At 44.6% G+C, this 19,903-nt stretch overlaps 1 protein-coding gene across 2 annotated transcripts in view; it reads left to right on the forward strand.

The window, feature by feature from the left end:
* ELK3 (ETS transcription factor ELK3) overlaps positions 1-19,903 on the forward strand; it is a 77,996-nt gene that overhangs the window by 19,046 nt on the left and 39,047 nt on the right. For both annotated transcript variants that reach the window (XM_004464127.5, XM_004464129.5), the window contains exon 2: positions 11,874-12,082. In XM_004464127.5, the coding sequence (XP_004464184.2) occupies positions 11,876-12,082 (207 nt within the window). In that variant the 5' untranslated portion in view covers positions 11,874-11,875. The remainder of the gene's footprint in view (positions 1-11,873; positions 12,083-19,903) is intronic.

Genomic DNA, 19,903 nt, shown 5'->3' on the forward strand with positions numbered 1-19,903 from the left:
CACCTTAAGGGGAAAGCAGTTGAAATCCATTGACATTGAGAGTCATCGCACACATTGAGTGCCTATTGTGTACTAGTTGCTGGGTGACAGTGAAGAAATAATGGTTAATAATAAATAGCTCTCTTTGTTGTAGGGTTATGCTGTACGGAGCCTTTTCTATACACCATCTCTTGCTTCTTGGATGTACAGAAAAATAGGGGTGCGCTTCTAGGGCAACCAGTTATTCTAGACCACCTCTTTTCTGAATCCAGGAAGAACAAAATCTGTACCAGGAACAGGAGGAAGAGTTGGAAAGGTGCCAAGTTAGAGATCAAAGAGGCACCCATGGGAGGCAGCCTAGAGAGAGAAGAGGCCCTTTCGCATCTCCGTGTGGGCCTAGTCTGAAAATGTGGGATAAAATAGGGCCGAGTTGTGGGATGGTGGGGTGGGGTGGGAAATGGCATGAATATACAAATGTGGAAGTAGAACGGCTCAAGGATGTTTTTCTCAGCCAGAATTAATGTAGCTGTGCATTTACTTTCCAAAAGAAAACTTACCCATATAAAAGTTACCTGTGAACCTATTAAGTTATCTTCTAACTTACCTGAAAGACCACAGTTTCAGAAGGAAGGAGAAGGGTGGTTCATATGCACAGTAAACAGCATATGTTATTATTTTCATGGTCACCAGTGGTTTCCCACCAAAGGTCTTTGTCTTTCTTCAGATTGAAGTTATTTGAAACACATAGCAAATTTTAAAGGGTAAATAAATATGCTTAGCAATACATCCTTTAACTCTCTTTTCCTGTTCACTTTATTCTTTCGAAAATGGGTGATCTGTAGATGCTCACAGGATAGATGAGTGTGTACAAACATTTGTTAATAGATATAAAGGACTTTGGGGGCATGAACTTGGCCTCACAGATTAACATTTATTTACATGCAGTGACTGACAATATTTAAAATGTCTTTTGAAAATAAATTTTAATCTTATTTCCACCTCACAAAATAATGACATCAGAATTGATATATGTCTGCCTGTTCACCAAATGTTATTTTTATGTACTTTAATACCTTAATATTATTTTGGCTGAGTTATGGCAGACCCCAAATAATACAAAAAGTTATTTTCCAATTCTTCGACCAAAGTACGGGGTTTATTTTATATAGTGAAATAGTTTCTGCTCTTTCTCTTGGATAATGATCATATATTATACTGGCACAAAAACAGTCAATTGCCCAACACTTAGACAAATTGCATTTTGAAAGTGTAGAGTTTACGGTAAGAAGTGTTCAGATTCATTCTCCTTTCTCCAAGGATGCAAGTTTTAACAAATAGACACTTACCAGTGATACTGTATTTATGTCTTAAACAGGAGTTTTCTCTTTTCCTTGGGCTTTCATTTCTGTTTTCAACAAGTTCCCACAACATTTAATCTATAAACTAAGGAAAGCAAAGATGATAATTCTGCCCCCCTTCCTCAGTGTAACTTTAAAAACGAAACCAGAAACATGCACAGAGAAGTTCTAGGTTGCCGTTAATAGAAAGAAGAAAAAATCAGTGGGCATTTAAACTTCTAAGAATGGAAGCAAATACCTACTTTGCGAAAGGATCCTGGGCGGCGCGCAACTCACATTACGACGTCCGGCGCCCCCTTGTGGCAGACAGAAAGCAGGCGCCCCTCCAAGGAGAGGAAAGCGCTTCCGGGAGGAAGGAGGCGCCTGCCGAGGGGCAGAGGCAGGGCCAGGTGTGTGGGACTTGGGGCTTTAAGCAATTCGGGGGAACCCTATTTGTAAGAAAAACATGTACAATTGCAAATAAAAAATTTCTAGGGCCCCTCCAGGGCCAGGGAAAGGGCTTGTGCAAACGGACGGTCCCTTCTAATTGCTTCGCTAGGATAGGAATCCCCGTCAGGGCGCAGGTGACGAGGGGTTGCTGCAGTCCTGTTTAGAGCGAACTCTCCTGTCTCCTGGGCAGCCCCCGGAGGTTGGTCCTTCTAGTTTGAAGGAGCTCACTAGCCTCCACCAGCTTGCCACGGGGTGGGTTTTCGCTTTCTAGGCCGAGGTTGGGGGTTGTCCCTGCGTGAATTCCAGGTCCCGGAGCTGACTGCTCCCCGGGCTGCCTGGCCCCGCCGGCCTCTGGCTTAGGCCGGTGCTCAAGCGCACTCCTCCTCGATGAGGCCTCCTCCCCGCAGCCTGATCCTGATCAGTTCAAGTTCCTTGCCTTTGGTGTTAACGCGCTATTTGCAGAGTGGTTAGGGGGTTAAACTATGGGATATACTAATCTCAGTTTCTTTCATTCATTCAGTTCATTCATTCGTTCGTTCGTTCATTTGGCAGGGGTTTACTGCGTACCTACTTTGACCCCAGCACTTAGATGATACATCAGCAGCAAAGCAAAGGCACTTACAGAATTACCATTTAAGAGCAGCGCTTCTCAAACCGTCTGTGGAAAGGGACCCGTTTTTAAATTGCCAACACATTATAGACTTATAATTTTGTAAAATACAATAAAAGCAAATGACTAGGACAATGAAATAAAAAACAGCAGTACAAAGACCAATTTTTTATTTAGCTTAGACATAAAATTATGTCTCATTGAGAACAGACATGTTTTAACAAATGTAAATAAAATCAGAATAAACATAATGGGGAAAATAATTACAAAACTGTATGGGTTCATTGAAAATGCCTGTAAAGGCACTTAATATAGATGAGTACTTGTTACTTTTTGTCATTCTGTAATTTTAACCAAATGGAAAAAGTGAACTAGAAACTCAGTTGTGTCTATAAACACAATTTAAATAAAATATCACAATTATCAATGTATTGCTTTTAATGTTGAGTTTGCTTCTTGCTCCTTATTTAATCTAGGTTGGACATGACAGTTACAGGGGATGAAGTATATAAACTATTTCTATGTTTTGTTTTAATAACACTCATAAAACAAGCCACTCTCACAGAAGTGTGTTGATGGGGGGAAGGGAAGAAGATTTTAAAACCTTCAACAAATCAGGATATCCATTTTTAACTGTCATCTCAAATGAAGCAAGTATTCTTGTATTTTAAAAATTCATCTTCAATCCTTCCATCAGTTGCCAGTTCCCAGAATTTATTCTGTAAAGTCATAGTTAGATTTGAGTCATCTTTTTTTAAAAGATTTATTTATTTATTTAATTTCCCCCCTCTCCCCGGTTGTCTGTTCTCTGTGTCTATTTGCTGCATCTTGTTTCTTTGTCCGCTTCTGTTGTCATCAGCTGCTCGGGAAGTGTGGGCGGCGCCATTCCTGGGCAGGCTGCACTTTCTTTCCCGCTGGGCGGCTCTCCTTACGGTCCTGCCACGTGGGGCTCCCCTACGCGGGGGTCACCCCTGCGTGGCACGGCACTCCTTGCGCGCATCAGCACTGCACGTGGGCCAGCTCCACACGGGTCAAGGAGGCCCGGGGTTTGAACCGCGGACCTCCCATGTGGTAGACGGACGCCCTAACCACTGGGCCAAGTCCGTTTCCCTGAGTCATCTTTTAATGAAATAAATGGATTCCAGGTTTTTACACACTTTAGGGTTACAGTTGAAAAACTAACCTTAGAGTATCACACGTTTTTACATGGTCCTACTGCGTGTGACTGGTCCACATCTCATGCCACTGGTTCAAAAGACCAGCCCACTGACCACTCACTTGGATGTCACCACCACTGTCTCAAAGCAGTAGAAGTCTATATACTTTATTTTCATTTTAATTTTATTTTTCTGTATACTTTCTCTCCATTTCTAGATTTAGCTCATCATGGCCTGGTGACCAATAGTGTGCAATGGTTTGTTGGCCATATGCTGAATAGACTGTTCTAGAAGGCCCCTGTTCTTCCTCTTATTTATAAAGTGGGAGTAATAATTGTACCTAATCCATAAGGGCTCTTGTGAGAATTAAATGAGGTCATACAGGTAAATGGTTTATGGCAAGAGCTTAATAAATAATACCCAACACGTACAGAGAAAACAAAGAGAAGGCCCTTACAATTGGGAATTCAGGTTAATGAATGAATAACACTGTGAGACCGTCTGTGGTTAAGTGGTCACACCTGCAGCGCACGTGTGCACGTGTGGGGGAGAATCCGTTCAGAGGGATCCGGGGTGCTCTTTTGATCTCTGTCCTGCTTGCTGTACTTATTATCCGAGCCTCCCGATTCATCATCTGGACAGCGGTTTCGTGGGTGTTGGTTCTGTTTTCCATCCCGGGGGAGGGAGCAGCTTTCTCTTTTGTGCAGGGTGTTCCTTGGGATGTCATCAGAAGAGATGTGCCTAGTACCCCTTTACCTGACAGAAAAGAATGTGTGGCACATGCAGCTGTGACAGACATGTGGCCCGAGTGCTCACGTAGATGGGGGTCTGGTGATCAGGGATAATGGTTGTATTTAGTCTAAAGCATCCTCCTTTTTGAGGCTCCATCCAAATTAAAGAATGAATCACAGATTTAAAAAGAAAAAAGGTTCAAGAGCACAAAACTATTTTCATATTATTGCATCCTTAAAAAAAGAGTTGAAAACACCGAGCCTCTTCTCGGCATCTGTGACCCTGGCTGGCCCACAGCAATCATAAACAGTGTCCGTTGGGTTGTCATTTTTAGAACATTTCCCTTTTTTTCTGACCCAACAGCCCTCATCTACTGGACATTCCGTGTCCTGGGGCACAAGACAGAAAGGAGCCCAAAGAAAGGGTAGATATCCAAGGGCAAGTCTGCTGGGAGGCCTCAGACTAAGCATTTTAAACCAGCGTTTCTTAAGGTGGGGTGAGAGAATATGTGCTCAGGAGTCTGAGTTTTCTGCAAGAATTTTTAAAGTTCTATGTTTTCATTTATTTATTTATTTTGAGGTACCAGGGTCAGGGATTGAACCTGGGATCTCGTATATGGGAAGCCAGTGCTCAACCACTGAGCCACGTGGGCTCCCCTGTGTTGGCTCATTTTTCTTTTGGAGGCACTGGGAACCAAACCTGAGACCTCCCATATGGGAGGTGGGTGCTCAACCACACGAGCCACTTTTTTAATGATATTCTGGAAAAAAAGACCCATAAGCATATTCTAAGTTACTTAATAAAAATAAATAATAATCACCATACAACTGAAGACTCTCCCAGGAGTTCAGTGCCCAAACCAGGGTCATTGCCTAATGAAACAAGAACCGAGGTGGCCACAATTTGTAAAGGAGGCCTTTGAGCCAGGTGAAGGTCAGATGACATTGCAACATGCTCTCGAAGGGGTTTCCCTTGTCCCAGGTATAGTACATTGTAATGTACAAGTACATTATTAGTAACTCATGTAATCCTGACAACATCCCTGTAAAGGAGATAATTTTATTATCATCATCCCCATTACCCATGAGGATACTGAGAGTTATTTATTCCATATCCTTTGGCCAAAAAGGACTAGTGCTTGCATTTTATCCCCAAATCTGCTCTTAACCCACTAGGCTGTGCTGCTTTCCAAATAGGGGTTCGAGTTGTAGAAAAAAATTATGCTTCAGTGAAAAACTGCATTGTCTAGACTCTAGAGGAGAACTTTCCAGATTGATTCCAATTTTATAGAAGTTCTTTGGCAGCCTTGTTAATTAAAGATAACTGATAGCAAAATAATTCGTGGCTATCAATATGACCAGTCTGTCCTGTTCTTCAGACTCTCAAATGACTCCACTGCCCAGGCCTGGAAAAACACCAGTTCTGACTCCATTTGCTCATTCATTTCAATATTCTCAACCTACAAATACTTCTGTTCTTTCACTTCTTTCTAAACCAGTTCATCTGTCTGATTCCCTCATTGAATAGTGTAAAATAAAAATCTTTAATGTGTTCATATTTATATCTGTGTGAGCACTCTCATTTTACTTTGCGTTTAAACATTTCATTTTTTTAATCCTTTTTTGAAAATCCTTTTTTAGCAAAGCAATTTTTCAACTCTCACCTTCTCCACAATACCTTCCATGACCCTTTTGTAATACCGCGACTTGCCTCACTCCCCACACCCCAGTTTCATTTTTCCATAGCACTTATCTTCCAATATACCATATAATGTAATTCGTTATGTGTGTTGTTTATGGTCTGTCCTCTCCCACTGGAATGTAACTTTCATGAGGGCAGAAGTTTTTGTCTCTTCCATTCACTGATGTATCCCAAATGCCCACAGTGTCTTGGCATGAGAGGTGCTCAAAAAATATTTGTTGGAAGAAGTGGGAAGAGGATTGAGTTGTTACAAAGTATAGTAGTATAAACACACCATACTTAAAAGAACCTATGTTGCTACAGAACCTTTTTGTGAGTGGCAGTTGAGTTTCAATAAAACATCATCTGTCCTATGTAAACTTGTTAGTTTGAATTGGGGGAGGAGTGTAGTTTCATATTTTATCTGTTAATTGCATTTTATCGTTATGTACACATTATAAACCTTGAGGAGCTTATGCCCAATTTTGTTGGCATACGTTTAAATGGAGTAGAATAAAAATAATTTGTTACAGGAATGGATGTGGCTCAAGCAGTAGAGTGCCCGCCTCCCACATGGGAAATCCCAGGTTTGGTTCCTGGTGTTTCGTGAAAAGAGAGAAACAAACAACAAGCAAAACAAACAAAAAAACCAACTCAGGGAAGTGGATATGGCTCAGTGGTTGAGTGCCAGCTTCCCACATGCAAGGTCCTAGGTTCAACCCCCAGCTCCTGGTGCCTCCAAAAAAAAAAAAAAGAAGAAGAAAAAAGACAATACTGAGAACCCTGAGAACCCATTAATTTTTTTTGCTCCTTTAGGAGGGAATGTATATCATTCAGATTTGACAAACTGTTCTTAAACGATCTAACTGTAGTCAACTGTGGCAAAATCAAGGCTATAGATTAATAGATTAGAGGAAGAGGAGCCCTTGGGCAAATAGCAGGTAGCATGGTTCTAACAGGCCTGGAAGTCCCACTAGGCCAGCTGCTGTGACCCATGTCTTTGGTCAGCTCCAGTGAATTGGGGGAGAAACCCATCTAGAGGCTGAAAGGAGGCCCTGCAGGGGAGGGTAAGGTGAAGTCAGAGGCATAAGTGTTACCAGGACACCCTCTTCCCGTTCAAGAGCAGTGGTGCATTTCACAGTGGACTGATCTCCTAAATAGGAAAGGGCAGAGTTTGATTTTGAGGAAGGGCATTAAAACACCTGATAAGGTTTCATACATTCAAAATAAGTTCTGGTCAGGGGAAGGAGACAGCTAAGCATTTTCTAATGAGCACAATTTGACTTGGGGAATATTTTTGAAAGATTTATAGCAATTCTTTCATGTGTTCTACATATTTTAAGCTAGGAGTTGTGGGAAATCAGCTAAAGGAGGTTGGGCTGATGAAGCAATTTAACTTAAAGCAGGCCTTTGTTTGCATAATAATGTATCAGACATGAATCTCAAGTATCAACACTTTCTTGAACTTTTTATTTGATAAGGATAATTTACTGTCTGAATTACTAACAGTCCATATAATGGCGGCCAGATAAATTGGACCTGATTGCACTCCCATGTTAAGATATAGTACTTCATCAAGGATTCTATCAGGGAGTTAATTTAAGGAAAACCTGGCATTAAATTGGGGGGTGCAGAGAAATAGTCATTTAGATGAATTTGCTAGAGACATATGTACAGTATTAGTTGTTATTGAAAGGCCATGTTCTCCAGTCAAACAGTAGAACCCATTTTTCTCCCAATGACACGGGCAAGGGGGTGGGGAGATTTGTAGCTGATGAGATGTGGTACAACACCATTGTATGTGAAAAGAGCTATGTAAGTTATGAAACTCAACTTAGAGTTGCATTTGATTGGTAGCAATACTGAAATAATATTTGGAATAAGTTAAGGTGGAAGCTCAAATCCAAGTGCTCAGATGGAGAGAACCACAGCAGTGCTGCCAGAGGTGGCTCCCTGCCAGCCTGCACCCCTAGGTCCTGGCCTCCCCTCTTACACCTACACATTTTATTCAGGCTCATGGCTCTGGCCCGAGATGGTGGTGGGGTTCAGAGCTGCCTTGGGACTCCATTCTATCCTGGACTTCTGTCAAGTGTGGGAGGGGAGCCACGGGTCTTTGTAGATGGGCTTATAAGCTCAGGAAAATATTTTGGAGACTGAGTTCTGAGTCATCTGTAACTGGGATTTCAAACAGCAGAGTTATGTGACTGGACAGTCTTTAAGACTGGTGATCCAATAGGGTGAAGGAGGGACTGAAGATAGCTGGAAGAGAAGGGGATGAAGGCCTTCAGTGCTCACTCGACATGCTTAAAACCGAGACATGCTTAAAACCAAAGAGGCCCATCACCTCTGGTGGTGAGGTGTTTGTCACAATTCACCCTTCCCACTATCCCTCTAATCCTCCCTTCTAGCCTGGCTATGACTCCTCATTGTGGAAGAATGAGGCAGAAGGAGGGAAATGTTACCCCAGGGCACCCAGCTGCCCCGGGAGCTCTGCTGTGGGCTGTTTGTCAAGACAGCTCATAGCTCATTGTCTTCCCTCAGCCCAGTTCCTCCATTCCAGAAACCTGGGAGGTCCCTGAAGCTGCACCACCCACCATTTGCTCCTGTGCCTTTCCTTGCGCTCCTCTTTTACATCTTTCTTTGTTTCTTTTCCCCTTTCCTTCTATCCCTTTGTCTTAAGCCTTGTCACTCATGGCCACCCCTTGTGGTATGGCCACCTGAGTTCACGATAGTCCCTCAGTATCAGGTAGCCTTGTTCATGTTTAGCCATGCCTCATGACGTGCATGTAAGCTCTGCGGTGTAGATATTGGCACCACAGAGAAGGAACTAAGATGTTGGGTGTTATTAGTCAGCTTTTGCTGCAGTGGTGCTGCATAACAAATTGTCCCAAGATTCATTGCTTGCTACAATAAGCATTTATAATTTCTTTTTCTTGCTGATGGGTCTATTTCAAGGATGCTTTTTCAGGTTGTGAGTTGGTAGGACTTGGCTCCAGGCTTTAGTCGGGTCCAGGTCACCTTCACATCACTCACTCCGGGCCTGGGGAGAAAGGGAAGCAGCAGAGGAGCAGAAGAGGGAAAGTGCAAACGTGCAGTACCTCTTAGGATCTCGGCTCAGAATTGGCACCTGTCACTTCTACTCAGCAACCCATTGGCCAAATCATGTCAGATGGCCACGCCAAAATGGAAGTGGGGTGGGGAAAACTACTGCACCCACTCTGGTGCACTGCTGCCTGAACCCCTCGGACGAGGGAAAGTGTGGAGAAGTCTACCAAAGGGAAGCTCAGAAGTTAATACCCAGATAATGTAGTCTCTGGCACATGGGGTTGGAATTCCATGGAAAGTAATTCCAGGAAGCACAAGAAGCTCCGAGGGGCCCTGGAGGATGCATGCACTCAGTGTGCCATCCAAGGATGTACGTTCCCAGTGTCCTCATGTCCCATTTGGCACATGATAGTGTATGTCAGTTACTGGGTGGAGGGACATTGACCACTTTCCTACCTGGGACATGAGCCAAAGGCCCCGTAGTTCCTTCCATGCAGATGTCCAAACCCACTGGCATCTTTCTGCCCTTTGGAGCAGGTTCTTCTGAGCATCCACTTAGACTTTCAGAGTTATTTTAATGCTTCCTATCTGAAGTGTTTGGCCAAGAAATCACCAAGAATTTGAGACAGCTGTGAGCAATTCTTAGTGCCAATGAGGAGAAGAACGTTTGTGGCTCATCTTCAAATAATTGGAGGGTGGCTCACGCCAGGAGTTAGTGCCTGTAAGCTGCTGTGTATACCAGCAGTTGTACTTGCAACACTCAGGAGGTGCAAAGAGGGTTTTGATCCAACATGGAACACATCTGTCCCACAGACTGTGTGACCATTGTGGTGAATATTAATTTCTATAAAGAATGTCTCCTTTAAAGAGCCATAAATAAAATGCCCTGAGGGTATTTTGAGAGCTTTCCTAATCTGCTTTTCTTTAACTGAGAGATTCACATTGCTGGAAGAAGCAGCAATACAGTGGTTTCTTCTGGCTAAACATGTGAAAGGAAATGAGGAAGCGAATACTTACTGGAAGGCTAAGTATTTTTTTTTTTTATTTTAAATTGTCTTTTTTTTTTAAAGATATGTAGATCACAAAAAATGTTACATTAAAAAATATAAGAGGTCCCCATACACCCCCCCACCCCCCTCACCCCACTCCTCCCACATCAACAACCTCTTTCATCAATGTGACACATTCAGTGCATATGGCGAATACATTTTGGAACACCCCTGAACCGCATGGATTATAGTTTACATTGTAGTTTACACTCTTCCCCAGTCCAGTCAGTGGGTTATGGCAGGATATATCATGTCCAGCATCTTTATTTTTGCATCTTTTCTCATGTGGAAAAGGAGAAAAATAATTGTCAGAATCTGACAGTTGCCCCTTTAAGAGGAATGGGGGAGAGGAGGTGTGGTGGTGATAAAAATAGTGATACAAATGACCCTTTCCGAGGCAATTATTCCAGCTTCCAGGTCTCCACCCCGGTCCTGCATCTTTCTTCTCCCTGCCTGCCTGCCTGTTCCCGTCACCCCTGGCTGTGCCCTAGAACTTCGTTGTCTCTCTCCAGACTTGACCCTGCCTTACAGCTTGACTTGGGAGCTTCCCTCCATTGCAGATGCAGTTTTCCCTCCAGCCCTGAGCTTTCCCACCCTCTGGCCGGCTCTGGCTTCACCAGCTCAGCCCTGGGATCTTACCCCTATCCTGCCCAGTTCAAAACTCAGGACACTGCACATGTCCGATAGCTACAGTTGGCCCACGGTGACACTTTCCCTTCCTAATTTAATGAATGTTGATAAACACAAAAGGATGATTTTTCTTTTTTGAGTTGTCATGGAAGTCCTCAAATGACTGAAGGTGAGAAACTGGTGGGGTGGGAAAATTTTTCCTTGAGAAGGCTCCATTTGAGCTGGGTCATGATGGCTGGGTAGGAGCTCACCAGGTGCCAAGATTAGGGAACAACATTTTCAGCAGAAGGAACAGCACATACAGTCAGCCCCAGAGTCAAAGGAACAAGGATAACATTTTCTAGGCCTTCTTGTCCTAGTGAAAGAGATGGTCTGCATCTCTGCACAGGTGAAAATGGGATTTGACCTGCAACATGATGAGCAAACACCTGGGAAAGCGAAGGGCTCTTCAGATAGCGGTGAGCCGTTCTTCTGTTCCAGACGTCTGTTGACAGCACCTGCTGCATCCGGGCTTGGTGCTGAGGAAAAAAAGGCAAATGCAACAAAGCCCTTTCTCCATGAAGCTCATCATTTGTTAGGAAGAGACAATTACACCGACATACACCTTCATTCCTCCAGGCCCTTATATAAGTGTGTGAACCGTGGGGTCCAGTGTTTTATAGCCAATAACGGGCCGGGGACTGACCGACAAGGGTGATGGGACGGGCAGGAATAGACACGAGTGTTAAGTGGGGAATAGTGTGAATGGGCAATAATTTTACAAGCAGTCAATTCACATTATTCCAATGCAACCCTGTGGTGTGCGGCATGTGGGGCTGTGAGTCATGGATACACTTCCGCGTACTTCTGAGTGGAGGCTGCTAACCAGGATGCCACCATAAAGCACCTGGTTAGGAATGGCTTGTCAGGAGCAGATGTAGCTCAAGTGGCTGAGCGCCTGCTTCCCATGTACAAGGTCGTGGGTTCAGTACCCTGCTCCAGTACTTCAAAAAAAAAGGGGGGGGGTGCCATTTTTTATTAGGTTTGCTGGGGAAGGGGATCGGAGGAGCTGCATCTCTGTACCTCAGTGGCTCTCAGTGTTGAATCAATCGCCTTGGGTGTGTTTTTCAGTCCCGATGTACCCCTTCCTCTCCCTCCTCCCCAACTGCTGATTGGAATCCAGACTGCAGCTTCTGACCTGGCCTGTTCCCCCCTCCACCCACAGGTATGGAGAGTGCAATCACACTCTGGCAGTTCCTGTTGCAGTTGCTGCTTGACCAGAAACATGAGCATTTGATCTGCTGGACCTCCAACGATGGTGAATTCAAGCTCCTCAAAGCAGAAGAAGTGGCCAAACTGTGGGGACTCCGAAAAAACAAAACAAATATGAACTATGATAAACTGAGCAGAGCCCTGCGATACTATTATGACAAGGTAAACCCCTGACCCTGTCTGAGACCATCTTGGTAGGGGGGATACCCATTTCATACTATGTTGATGAAAGTAAATAGACTGTGCTTGGAATCCGAATTGGAAAAACCAAGTAGAGGCAGTTTGTGCAGTTACTCTTTGGAGAGAAATGGTGCTGTAGGGATTTTTTTTTTTCTTTTTTCTTTTTCTGGAGGCCCTTTCTTTGGGTGTTTCTGTGGGTCAAATTTTGTTCCCTCTGCATGTTCAGCTGCAGTTGCTGAAGGACTTTGCTAACAATAGAAATTAGATATAGGGAGCTTTGTGGACTTCGCTAATGTTTAGTTGTTTGAGTGACAGAATGAATGTTAAAATCTAGACGGTCTGTATTTATCCCGTCTGGTTTGTAGTTCACACAGACTGGCCTTTCCTGGGGAATGGCGTGGCGCTTCGGGCAAGTTATTCTACAAATCCTCACCTCACTGTCCTCACTTATAAAATGGGAATGATAATAGTGACTCAGGATGGTTGTAAAGTCTCAATGAGCCTGTACCTTGTTAAGTGCTTAGAACCATGCTTGGCAGCAAAGTGTTTGCACCTTCCTGGGAAATTTTCCTAATTAAAGGAAAACGCTTTTTGTTTTTAAGTCACAGGAATGAGATAGAGTGATTTATTAAAGTAGTAATAGAATATAGTTGCCAAACCCGGGACAGTTGGGGTGAGTTTCAGTGCATTTCTGGGAAAGCAGTTAATGTGCTGCAAGGGCAAAATTGCTATTTAGGGATAACCATTTAAAGTCTGTAATTTTTGACCATTTCTGTTTGAACCTGTTGTTGCTGACTATTTAGCCTCGCAGACATAAAGAGCCACAATGATGGTAGGTTTTTGTTCCAGTTTTACTGTTCATATTGAAAGATGAATTAAAAACTGATTTAAATATTAGTCCCTGATCTATTTTAGTCCCCTCCACCCGCCAGCCTCTTAGGAATTCAAGACATAAGGATTACACATTTCAGGAAGTGGAGATATCGTTAATTATTGTGTCACTGAAATGCTAAAGGTGCTTTCCTTTTTTTTCTTTTTAATTAGACAAGTTGTGTAGTTATAGAACAATCATGCATAAAATACAGGATTCCCATATACCACTCTATTATTAATACCTGGCATTGGGTGCTTTCCTTTTAATGTAGCAATTAATTAATCCTAACTTAATGCAGACTCCTACTAAAATGTAAAAAGCACTTCTTGTAAATTGCACAGTCTGAAAGTCTCGCAGATGGTTTATTGTTTTGCATTTTTACCCAGGTTCTAAGTTACACAATGGGAATTAGGGCCCTCAGAAGGAAAACAGTCACCTTACCTGCTGGCAGGGTGCCTAAAAGCACAGCTTTGAGACAAAATAATAATAGTAATGTCATTGTTTTAAATCAAGGTGTCAAAGAAAAGAAGTCTTGCTTCCTTGTCTGTATCTTCACCTGACTTGAGCTCAGGACTGAATAATTATATCTCTTCAGCATGAAGGAAAATCATGGGCTAGGAATGACTCCTCAAAAGATTATCAAAATAACCACCATCACAACGGAAAACTTAGAGAAAAAAAAAAACATTGCTGTTTGGGCTACACCTGATCGTCCCTGGGCAGATATTTTTAGATCTATGGAGAAAGCAGGTGTATAGCCGTCATTCGAGTGTTTTCCATCCTCTCTGTGTCACAGGCCTGTGCCGGACACTTCCTACTTTTCATCTCCTTTCAACTTTACAGCAACTCCATGAGACAGGTACTGCTCTCCTCAGCCTCATTTTACAAGGAGGGCATGGAGGCTTTGATTAAGAAACCTGCCAAGCTCATGCTGCCAGTAAGTAGTGGAGGCGGGATTTGAACCCAGCTCACCCACCCACATACGTAGCCCAAACGGCCGCCATCCCTCCCTTCTGGGCCATTCATTTCTTTTGCTTCTGAATGTCTGGGGTCCAGGTAGGCAACCAAGCAGGCAGTGCAAAGGCTATTTCAGCCAAAGAAAGTCTTGCTTATTATCCAGAACCTTAGTACTGAAAAATCGCAGCAAACGCTGAGCAGCAGGTCGAGCCCAAGCTCAGGGATCCAGGTGGCCGGCGTGGCTTGCTTGCCCCGCTTGCCTCCTTCCTGCCGGCGCTGAGCGTGGGGACTGGCCACATGACTGTGGAGCAGCAGGCGGCAGCTAATGGGCAGCTTCACTTGCTGGCTAAGAGCTTCCACAGCCTTCCCTGGCAGGTGCGTGGTGAATACGATGGATCCTTAGGTACCTAGTATATTTTAAAAGGAAAAGAAGACCTGAAGAGGAAAGGGGGGAGCTGAGAAAGAGAGGAAGGAGAGGGGCTGGTGGGGGCGGGAGGGAAGAGGTTGGGAGACAGAAGGGGGAGGAGGAGGAGATGTCCAAAGAGAGTTACAAAAATCACAGTATTTTCCATCTTATGGGGAATACTTCTTTCAATTGTGCTAGTGTAAGTGTGTGACTGTAGAAGTCGAACCATAGGAAATGGCCACCGTCTGAACATTTTTGATCCACAAAAATGGCAATTTTATATGGTTCAGCCTCTCACTGAGGGGCTAATTTGTGAGTCTGAAGCTCTGGGCCACATGGGCACACGCGTGTGTTTTGTCTGTTTACTCAGGACTCAGTCTGGCCCCCTCTGCCCTGCAGTGTCCTTTTCCTCCCCTCCTCTCCTCTCCCTACACACACTTACCCAGAGATCCAGAGCCCGCCCCTTAGTGGCATAAATTAGGTAACTCCCTAACACAGTTCCCTGGGCCTTGGCACCCGGTTCGTTTCCTGCTGCCTTTTCTCCCTCTGCTAACTAGCATCTCTCCACTCTTGGCACATGCCTGGGTTTGTCCTAATAGGGAAATTTTCCTGCCTGAGTAGATAAATCCGAGAATATCTTTATTTTTATGTTATATGCGATATTTTTAGTCCACTCCAGGATTTAAAAATGGGCAAGGAGGGGGAAAAAAAAAAGTGAAAACTGTGTGCTAAACTTTGCAGAAAACATTGAAGGGAAATAATGTTGGGGCTGTTGGCGTCAGTTTGGGATTAGGTGCTTGAATGGTTTGCTCCTCAAGAAAATGCTGTATTTTTTCTGATTACAATGGCAAGGTGGTTATCAGCAGGGCTGTGAGGCCAGATATCTGGATTCGAATCCAGCTGCATGACCTTGGGTCTAATCTCCCTGATCTCAGCTTCCTTATCTAAAAAATGGGTATAATAATGGCGTCTACACGGGGAGGTCAAGGCAGGAGTAGCTGAGTTAACTCACATGCCGAGGTTAGAACAGTGCCCCAGACACAGCAGGTACTATGTAAATTACAAATTAGGGAAAACCGAAATCAGACATGTGAGGAAGACAATTAAAAAGGTACAGTCTTCCCGTGTAAGCAGACCAGGGGAGAGGGGTGGGAGGCAGGTGCTAGGCATTACAGCTGTTTGTGTGTACTGAATACAGGAGTACTTTGCCGTGCTTTTAACAATTGAAGATGCGTGGCCGTAATTTCTTTATCCAGGTGGCTATTTTTATATATTTAGGTGGTTCTGAAATTTTAACTACCAAGATGCTTTAGTGTTTAAATGGCTGTGCCTTGCCCTCTTTGAATCCAAGCTGTGCACCCCCACCCGGAACAAGTTTCCATCTTCCTTTTGGGGACGGCATGGGCTTTGACACATGGGCTGTAGCTGTTAAGGTTAGAGCCCAGCTCTCACTCAGGCTCTGTGTCTCAGTTTGCCCATGAGAAAGTGGGAATAATAATAGTGCCTTCCCTTATAGGACTGTTGTGAAGCTTAAATGAGATGATGTCTTAAGATGCTTAAGCACAATATCAGGCACCTGGGAAATAAATGCTTTTTTAAAAAAAATTTGTATTTATAAAACAATTTATAATTGTCTGTTTACATAGCTGTCTTCTGTACAAAACTCATTGTGGTCTCCTGGCTTAACTGCTTTTGTTGTGCTGGTACCTTGTACAGGGTCTGGCATATATTAATTGTTCAGGAAATGTTAAATGTTAAGTAAATGCCCATTACCCAACTACAAATCACTTATTTAATGGAAGTTGACATCCTATTGGTGCTAAAACTTCAAATAGAAAGGCACTGCTTTTGATTATTGGACATAAATTTCAGATGCTGCTTGGCTTTCATTTAGATTTTCAAAATTACATGTTAAGAGAGATAAAGAGTGGAGTCAGCAGTCCTAAAGGAAAGCTGCGCCCTCTCATATGCTCAGCAGCTAGATTCCATGGCAGGTATGAAACTTGTGCAATCCCAGGTATGCCACAGTGGGCCACCGTGTGCCCAGCACTGCACTGCGTTCCCAGGGTGGAGGCAAAGATGAAGAGAAAGAGTTCTGTCTTGGAGAGATTCAGAGTTGCTGGGAATCCAGTAGTTCCCTGGCCTGGAAGAGCAAACGATTTTAATAAATGGCTTAAATGGGAAGGTAAGCCGACCCTGGGGTCTCCAGTCCTGGGTGAGGATGGGACAGAGCCAGGGCTGGCCCATTACATGTGCTTTGGGGAAGGCTGGAGGGACAGGGTTTTACAAACAAGCACTGCCAAGGACCTGGCTCCCCCACTTACAGCTTTGAAGAGCCTGCTGAGTAAACCCAATTAGGATTCCAGGAAAGGAGTGATGCTCAGTCCAGGAAGCTGGATGTTTTATTCCCCCAGGCATGGATGGAAGGGCCCCTCTTCAGCATGGACTCAGGCAGGTAATGGCTGGATGCCTTTCTCTGAGCCTGGGACTGGTGGAAACCGGAGCCCGTTAGAGACCTGTTAGAGAACAGGGCAGTTAGTTTGTGCCTGGGCATTTCAGAATCACCCTCTACCAAACACCTTATTTTCCTCAGTCTCTAAGAGCTGAGTTTATTAAATATAGTTTAAAATGGTTTGAATTTTTGGTTAAGTTTTTTTTTCACCCTTAGGCTTAAACGGAGTCTTCTAGAAAGAACTTTTACAACCTGATGTTGTAATAAAGGTTGTCTTTGCTTCTTTCTGAGATTTATTAACAGGTTTAGCAACTCCTTTCACTGCTTCACCAGGTCAGACAGACTTAGCTTTTTAAATCTTTCATCTTCGGGTGGAGAAGAGAGCGGCTGGCCCTGACAGTGGCTTACTCATCCTACTGACCCAGGTTGAGTGACGTGAAGAGCGGCTGCCATTCACAGCATTTATTCATTCCTCGAATAAGTTCTAGATTTCCCTCCTAATATGTTATATATCTCTTCCTTATTGGCATGGCCCTTTCTTTCACCTCTGCTGTTTCTTCAATGAGCCATTCCTTTGAAAACATAATGCCCCCATCCCATTGAGTAGCTCAGCAGCTGCTCGGGGGTACATACCTGCAATCCAGTAATAATACGGTACACTGCGTAAAGTGCTGGCTCGACCACAAGGACTGGACCTTCCAGGACAGAAGGGAAGGCAAGTAGAGGCTCAGAGAAGGCTTCCAAGGACAAGATCCTTGAGCCGAGTTTACCAGGTGGAGACAAGCTAGGAAGGGATAGGGAAAGGGAACAGCCTTTGCAAAGTCAGGGACATGTGAAAGAGACTTTTTCATGCATGGATGGGCCATGGGGAATATTAGTTTAGAAGATGAGAGAGAGTTGAGGTTGGAAATGTGAGTGATGAGTAATATGGATGATTGGTACAGGCAGATCGAAGACACCAGCCCCTGTGTTAGTGGATGTGTGGAGCACAGGGCCTTGTATATGATGCTAAAGAGCTGAAACTTCATGGCTGAGCCAGTCAAAGGTTGTATGCAAGAATGTGCCATGATCAGGTAGGCATCCTAGAAATAAAAAAAATATTCTGGCTCCTTGCATTCTTCACCATGGCAGTGATTATTTTACGCCGTGACCCTACCTGATCTTTTTCTCCCAGCTTCCGTGAATCCGATCCTCTCTGCTGGGTGAGTTGGCCCTGCCACATCGGCAGCATCTGTGCCTGCCCCTCTCTGGGACTGCCTGGGGGCGGAGGAGGAAAATGGTCGAGTCTGGCTTTAGTGTAAGCTGGGCAGCTGTCTTCTGCTCATAGGAAGAGAAGCCAAAGCTGTGGACTCTCCAGGTTCCTGCAAAAAGAGGCCTGGAAGCTCACATGATCCCTGCTCCTTTCTCCATCCGCCAGAGCTTTTGTCCTTGCTGTTGTTGGCGGTGAACATTCATCTCAGGAGGAGGCCGAAAGCTCTGCCAGCTCCCTTCTCATCAAGAGATGAAAATGGTGATATGATGAAAAAATCCTCCTGTCTCCACAGCAACATCCTGGCTTATCTTTGCAGTGCATGGAACAGCCTTTACTTAACTGGGGAGGGTTTAGGCGAGAACAACAGTCAGGACAAAGGTATCGGCAGCTTACTCCTGGAAGTAGAAGGTATCACCTTCTTAACTTAATTGGATAATTCATTTTAAATTGGGTGTGCAATCAGGACACAAAAATGTTAGTATTAATACATATCTGAGATCAACCGCCTCTGCCAAGAAGCCTGGCCATGGTGGAATTCTTTAATTCTCCAAAATAAGTTTTGTGAAATTAAAATGGTGTATTGCCAGAGTGGTGCAGGAACAAAAATACAGCAAGCGTTTGTATTCCAGAACTTTCTAGAACCTTTATTTGTTGCAGAATTCCGCAGAAGGCCTATCTACTGTGGACTCCATCTGGGTGTTTTATGTATCAAAGGCGGCCTCTGTGCCTAGCCCTCGGCCTGGTGTGTGTTGTTGAGTGTCTTTTGCCCTTTGTGTCACATCAGTGACTCAGATGGCTTGAGCTACAACAGATGGCACAGGGCTTTTGCCTGGGAGCTGAGGGGACAACCAGGGCCTTCCCTGCAGGCTTCTGGTCCTGGACGCAGCCTGGAGACCTGGGGAGTATGCCAGTTGCCTTGTGGAGGTCTTCCAATCTGCTTGCATCGCCCCAGGAGGTAGCAGGGGCCTAAGGGGGCCAGAATGGGGGAAGTGCTCCGTGGCTGTCTGCGGGTAGGTCGGGGGGCACCCTGTGTTGACTGGGGATGCAGCCCGGCTTGCGCACGCTTCTGAGCCAGCCTCCCTGTGGCGCTCAGTGTTCCCCCAAATAGGGCAGTTGCTAAGAAACAGGGATGAGCCCAGAGTCTCGGGAGCCCACGAGCCTGTGTTGATGCGGATGCGGCTTCATGCGTTGCTCCCCTGCCAAAGTGCTGACAGCCTTGCCAGATCCACTTACGTCAGGCTGTTGCTAGGCCCGCACCTCATCCAGGTTTGCCAGCACGAACACTCCTGCTTCTGGGCTCTGAGCTGCAGGAAAATTCAGCGGTGGTGGAGGCAAACTGACAAAAACCCTAACAGTCACATCATGCCACCCACCATCCGCCTGCCGCCCAGCTGCTCCTCTTTTGGCCTCTTCTCCACCTCCTGCCTGTGCTCCATCGGCTTCTCTGAGCTCCTGCCCCAGTTTATGACATAAGGTGGGGAAGCTAACATTTACTGAGCATTTGTTTTAAGCTAGGCACTGTGCTAGGTATTTTTTATATTTACGCTTCTAACTGTGAGACCTCTGTCCTCATAGTGAGGTTTGGGCCCATTTTAGAGGTGGGGATACTAAGTCTCAGAAGTTAAGCACTGGACCCACGATAAAGCAGCTAATAAGTGGGAAACTTCCAGCCTGCATGTCTTTTTTTTTTTTTTTTTAATTAGAGAAGTTACAGGTTTACTGAAAAATTGCACGTAAAAGATGGGGTTCCCATATTCATGCTATTACTAACACCTTGCATTGGTGCAATACCTTTGTTACAATTGGTGGAAACACATTTTGATAATGGTACTGTAGCCTCGGTGGCTTGACCCCAGGGTCCG

The sequence above is a fragment of the Dasypus novemcinctus genome, chromosome 12 (genome assembly GCF_030445035.2).
Source record: "Dasypus novemcinctus isolate mDasNov1 chromosome 12, mDasNov1.1.hap2, whole genome shotgun sequence".
Taxonomy (NCBI): Eukaryota; Metazoa; Chordata; class Mammalia; order Cingulata; family Dasypodidae; genus Dasypus; species Dasypus novemcinctus.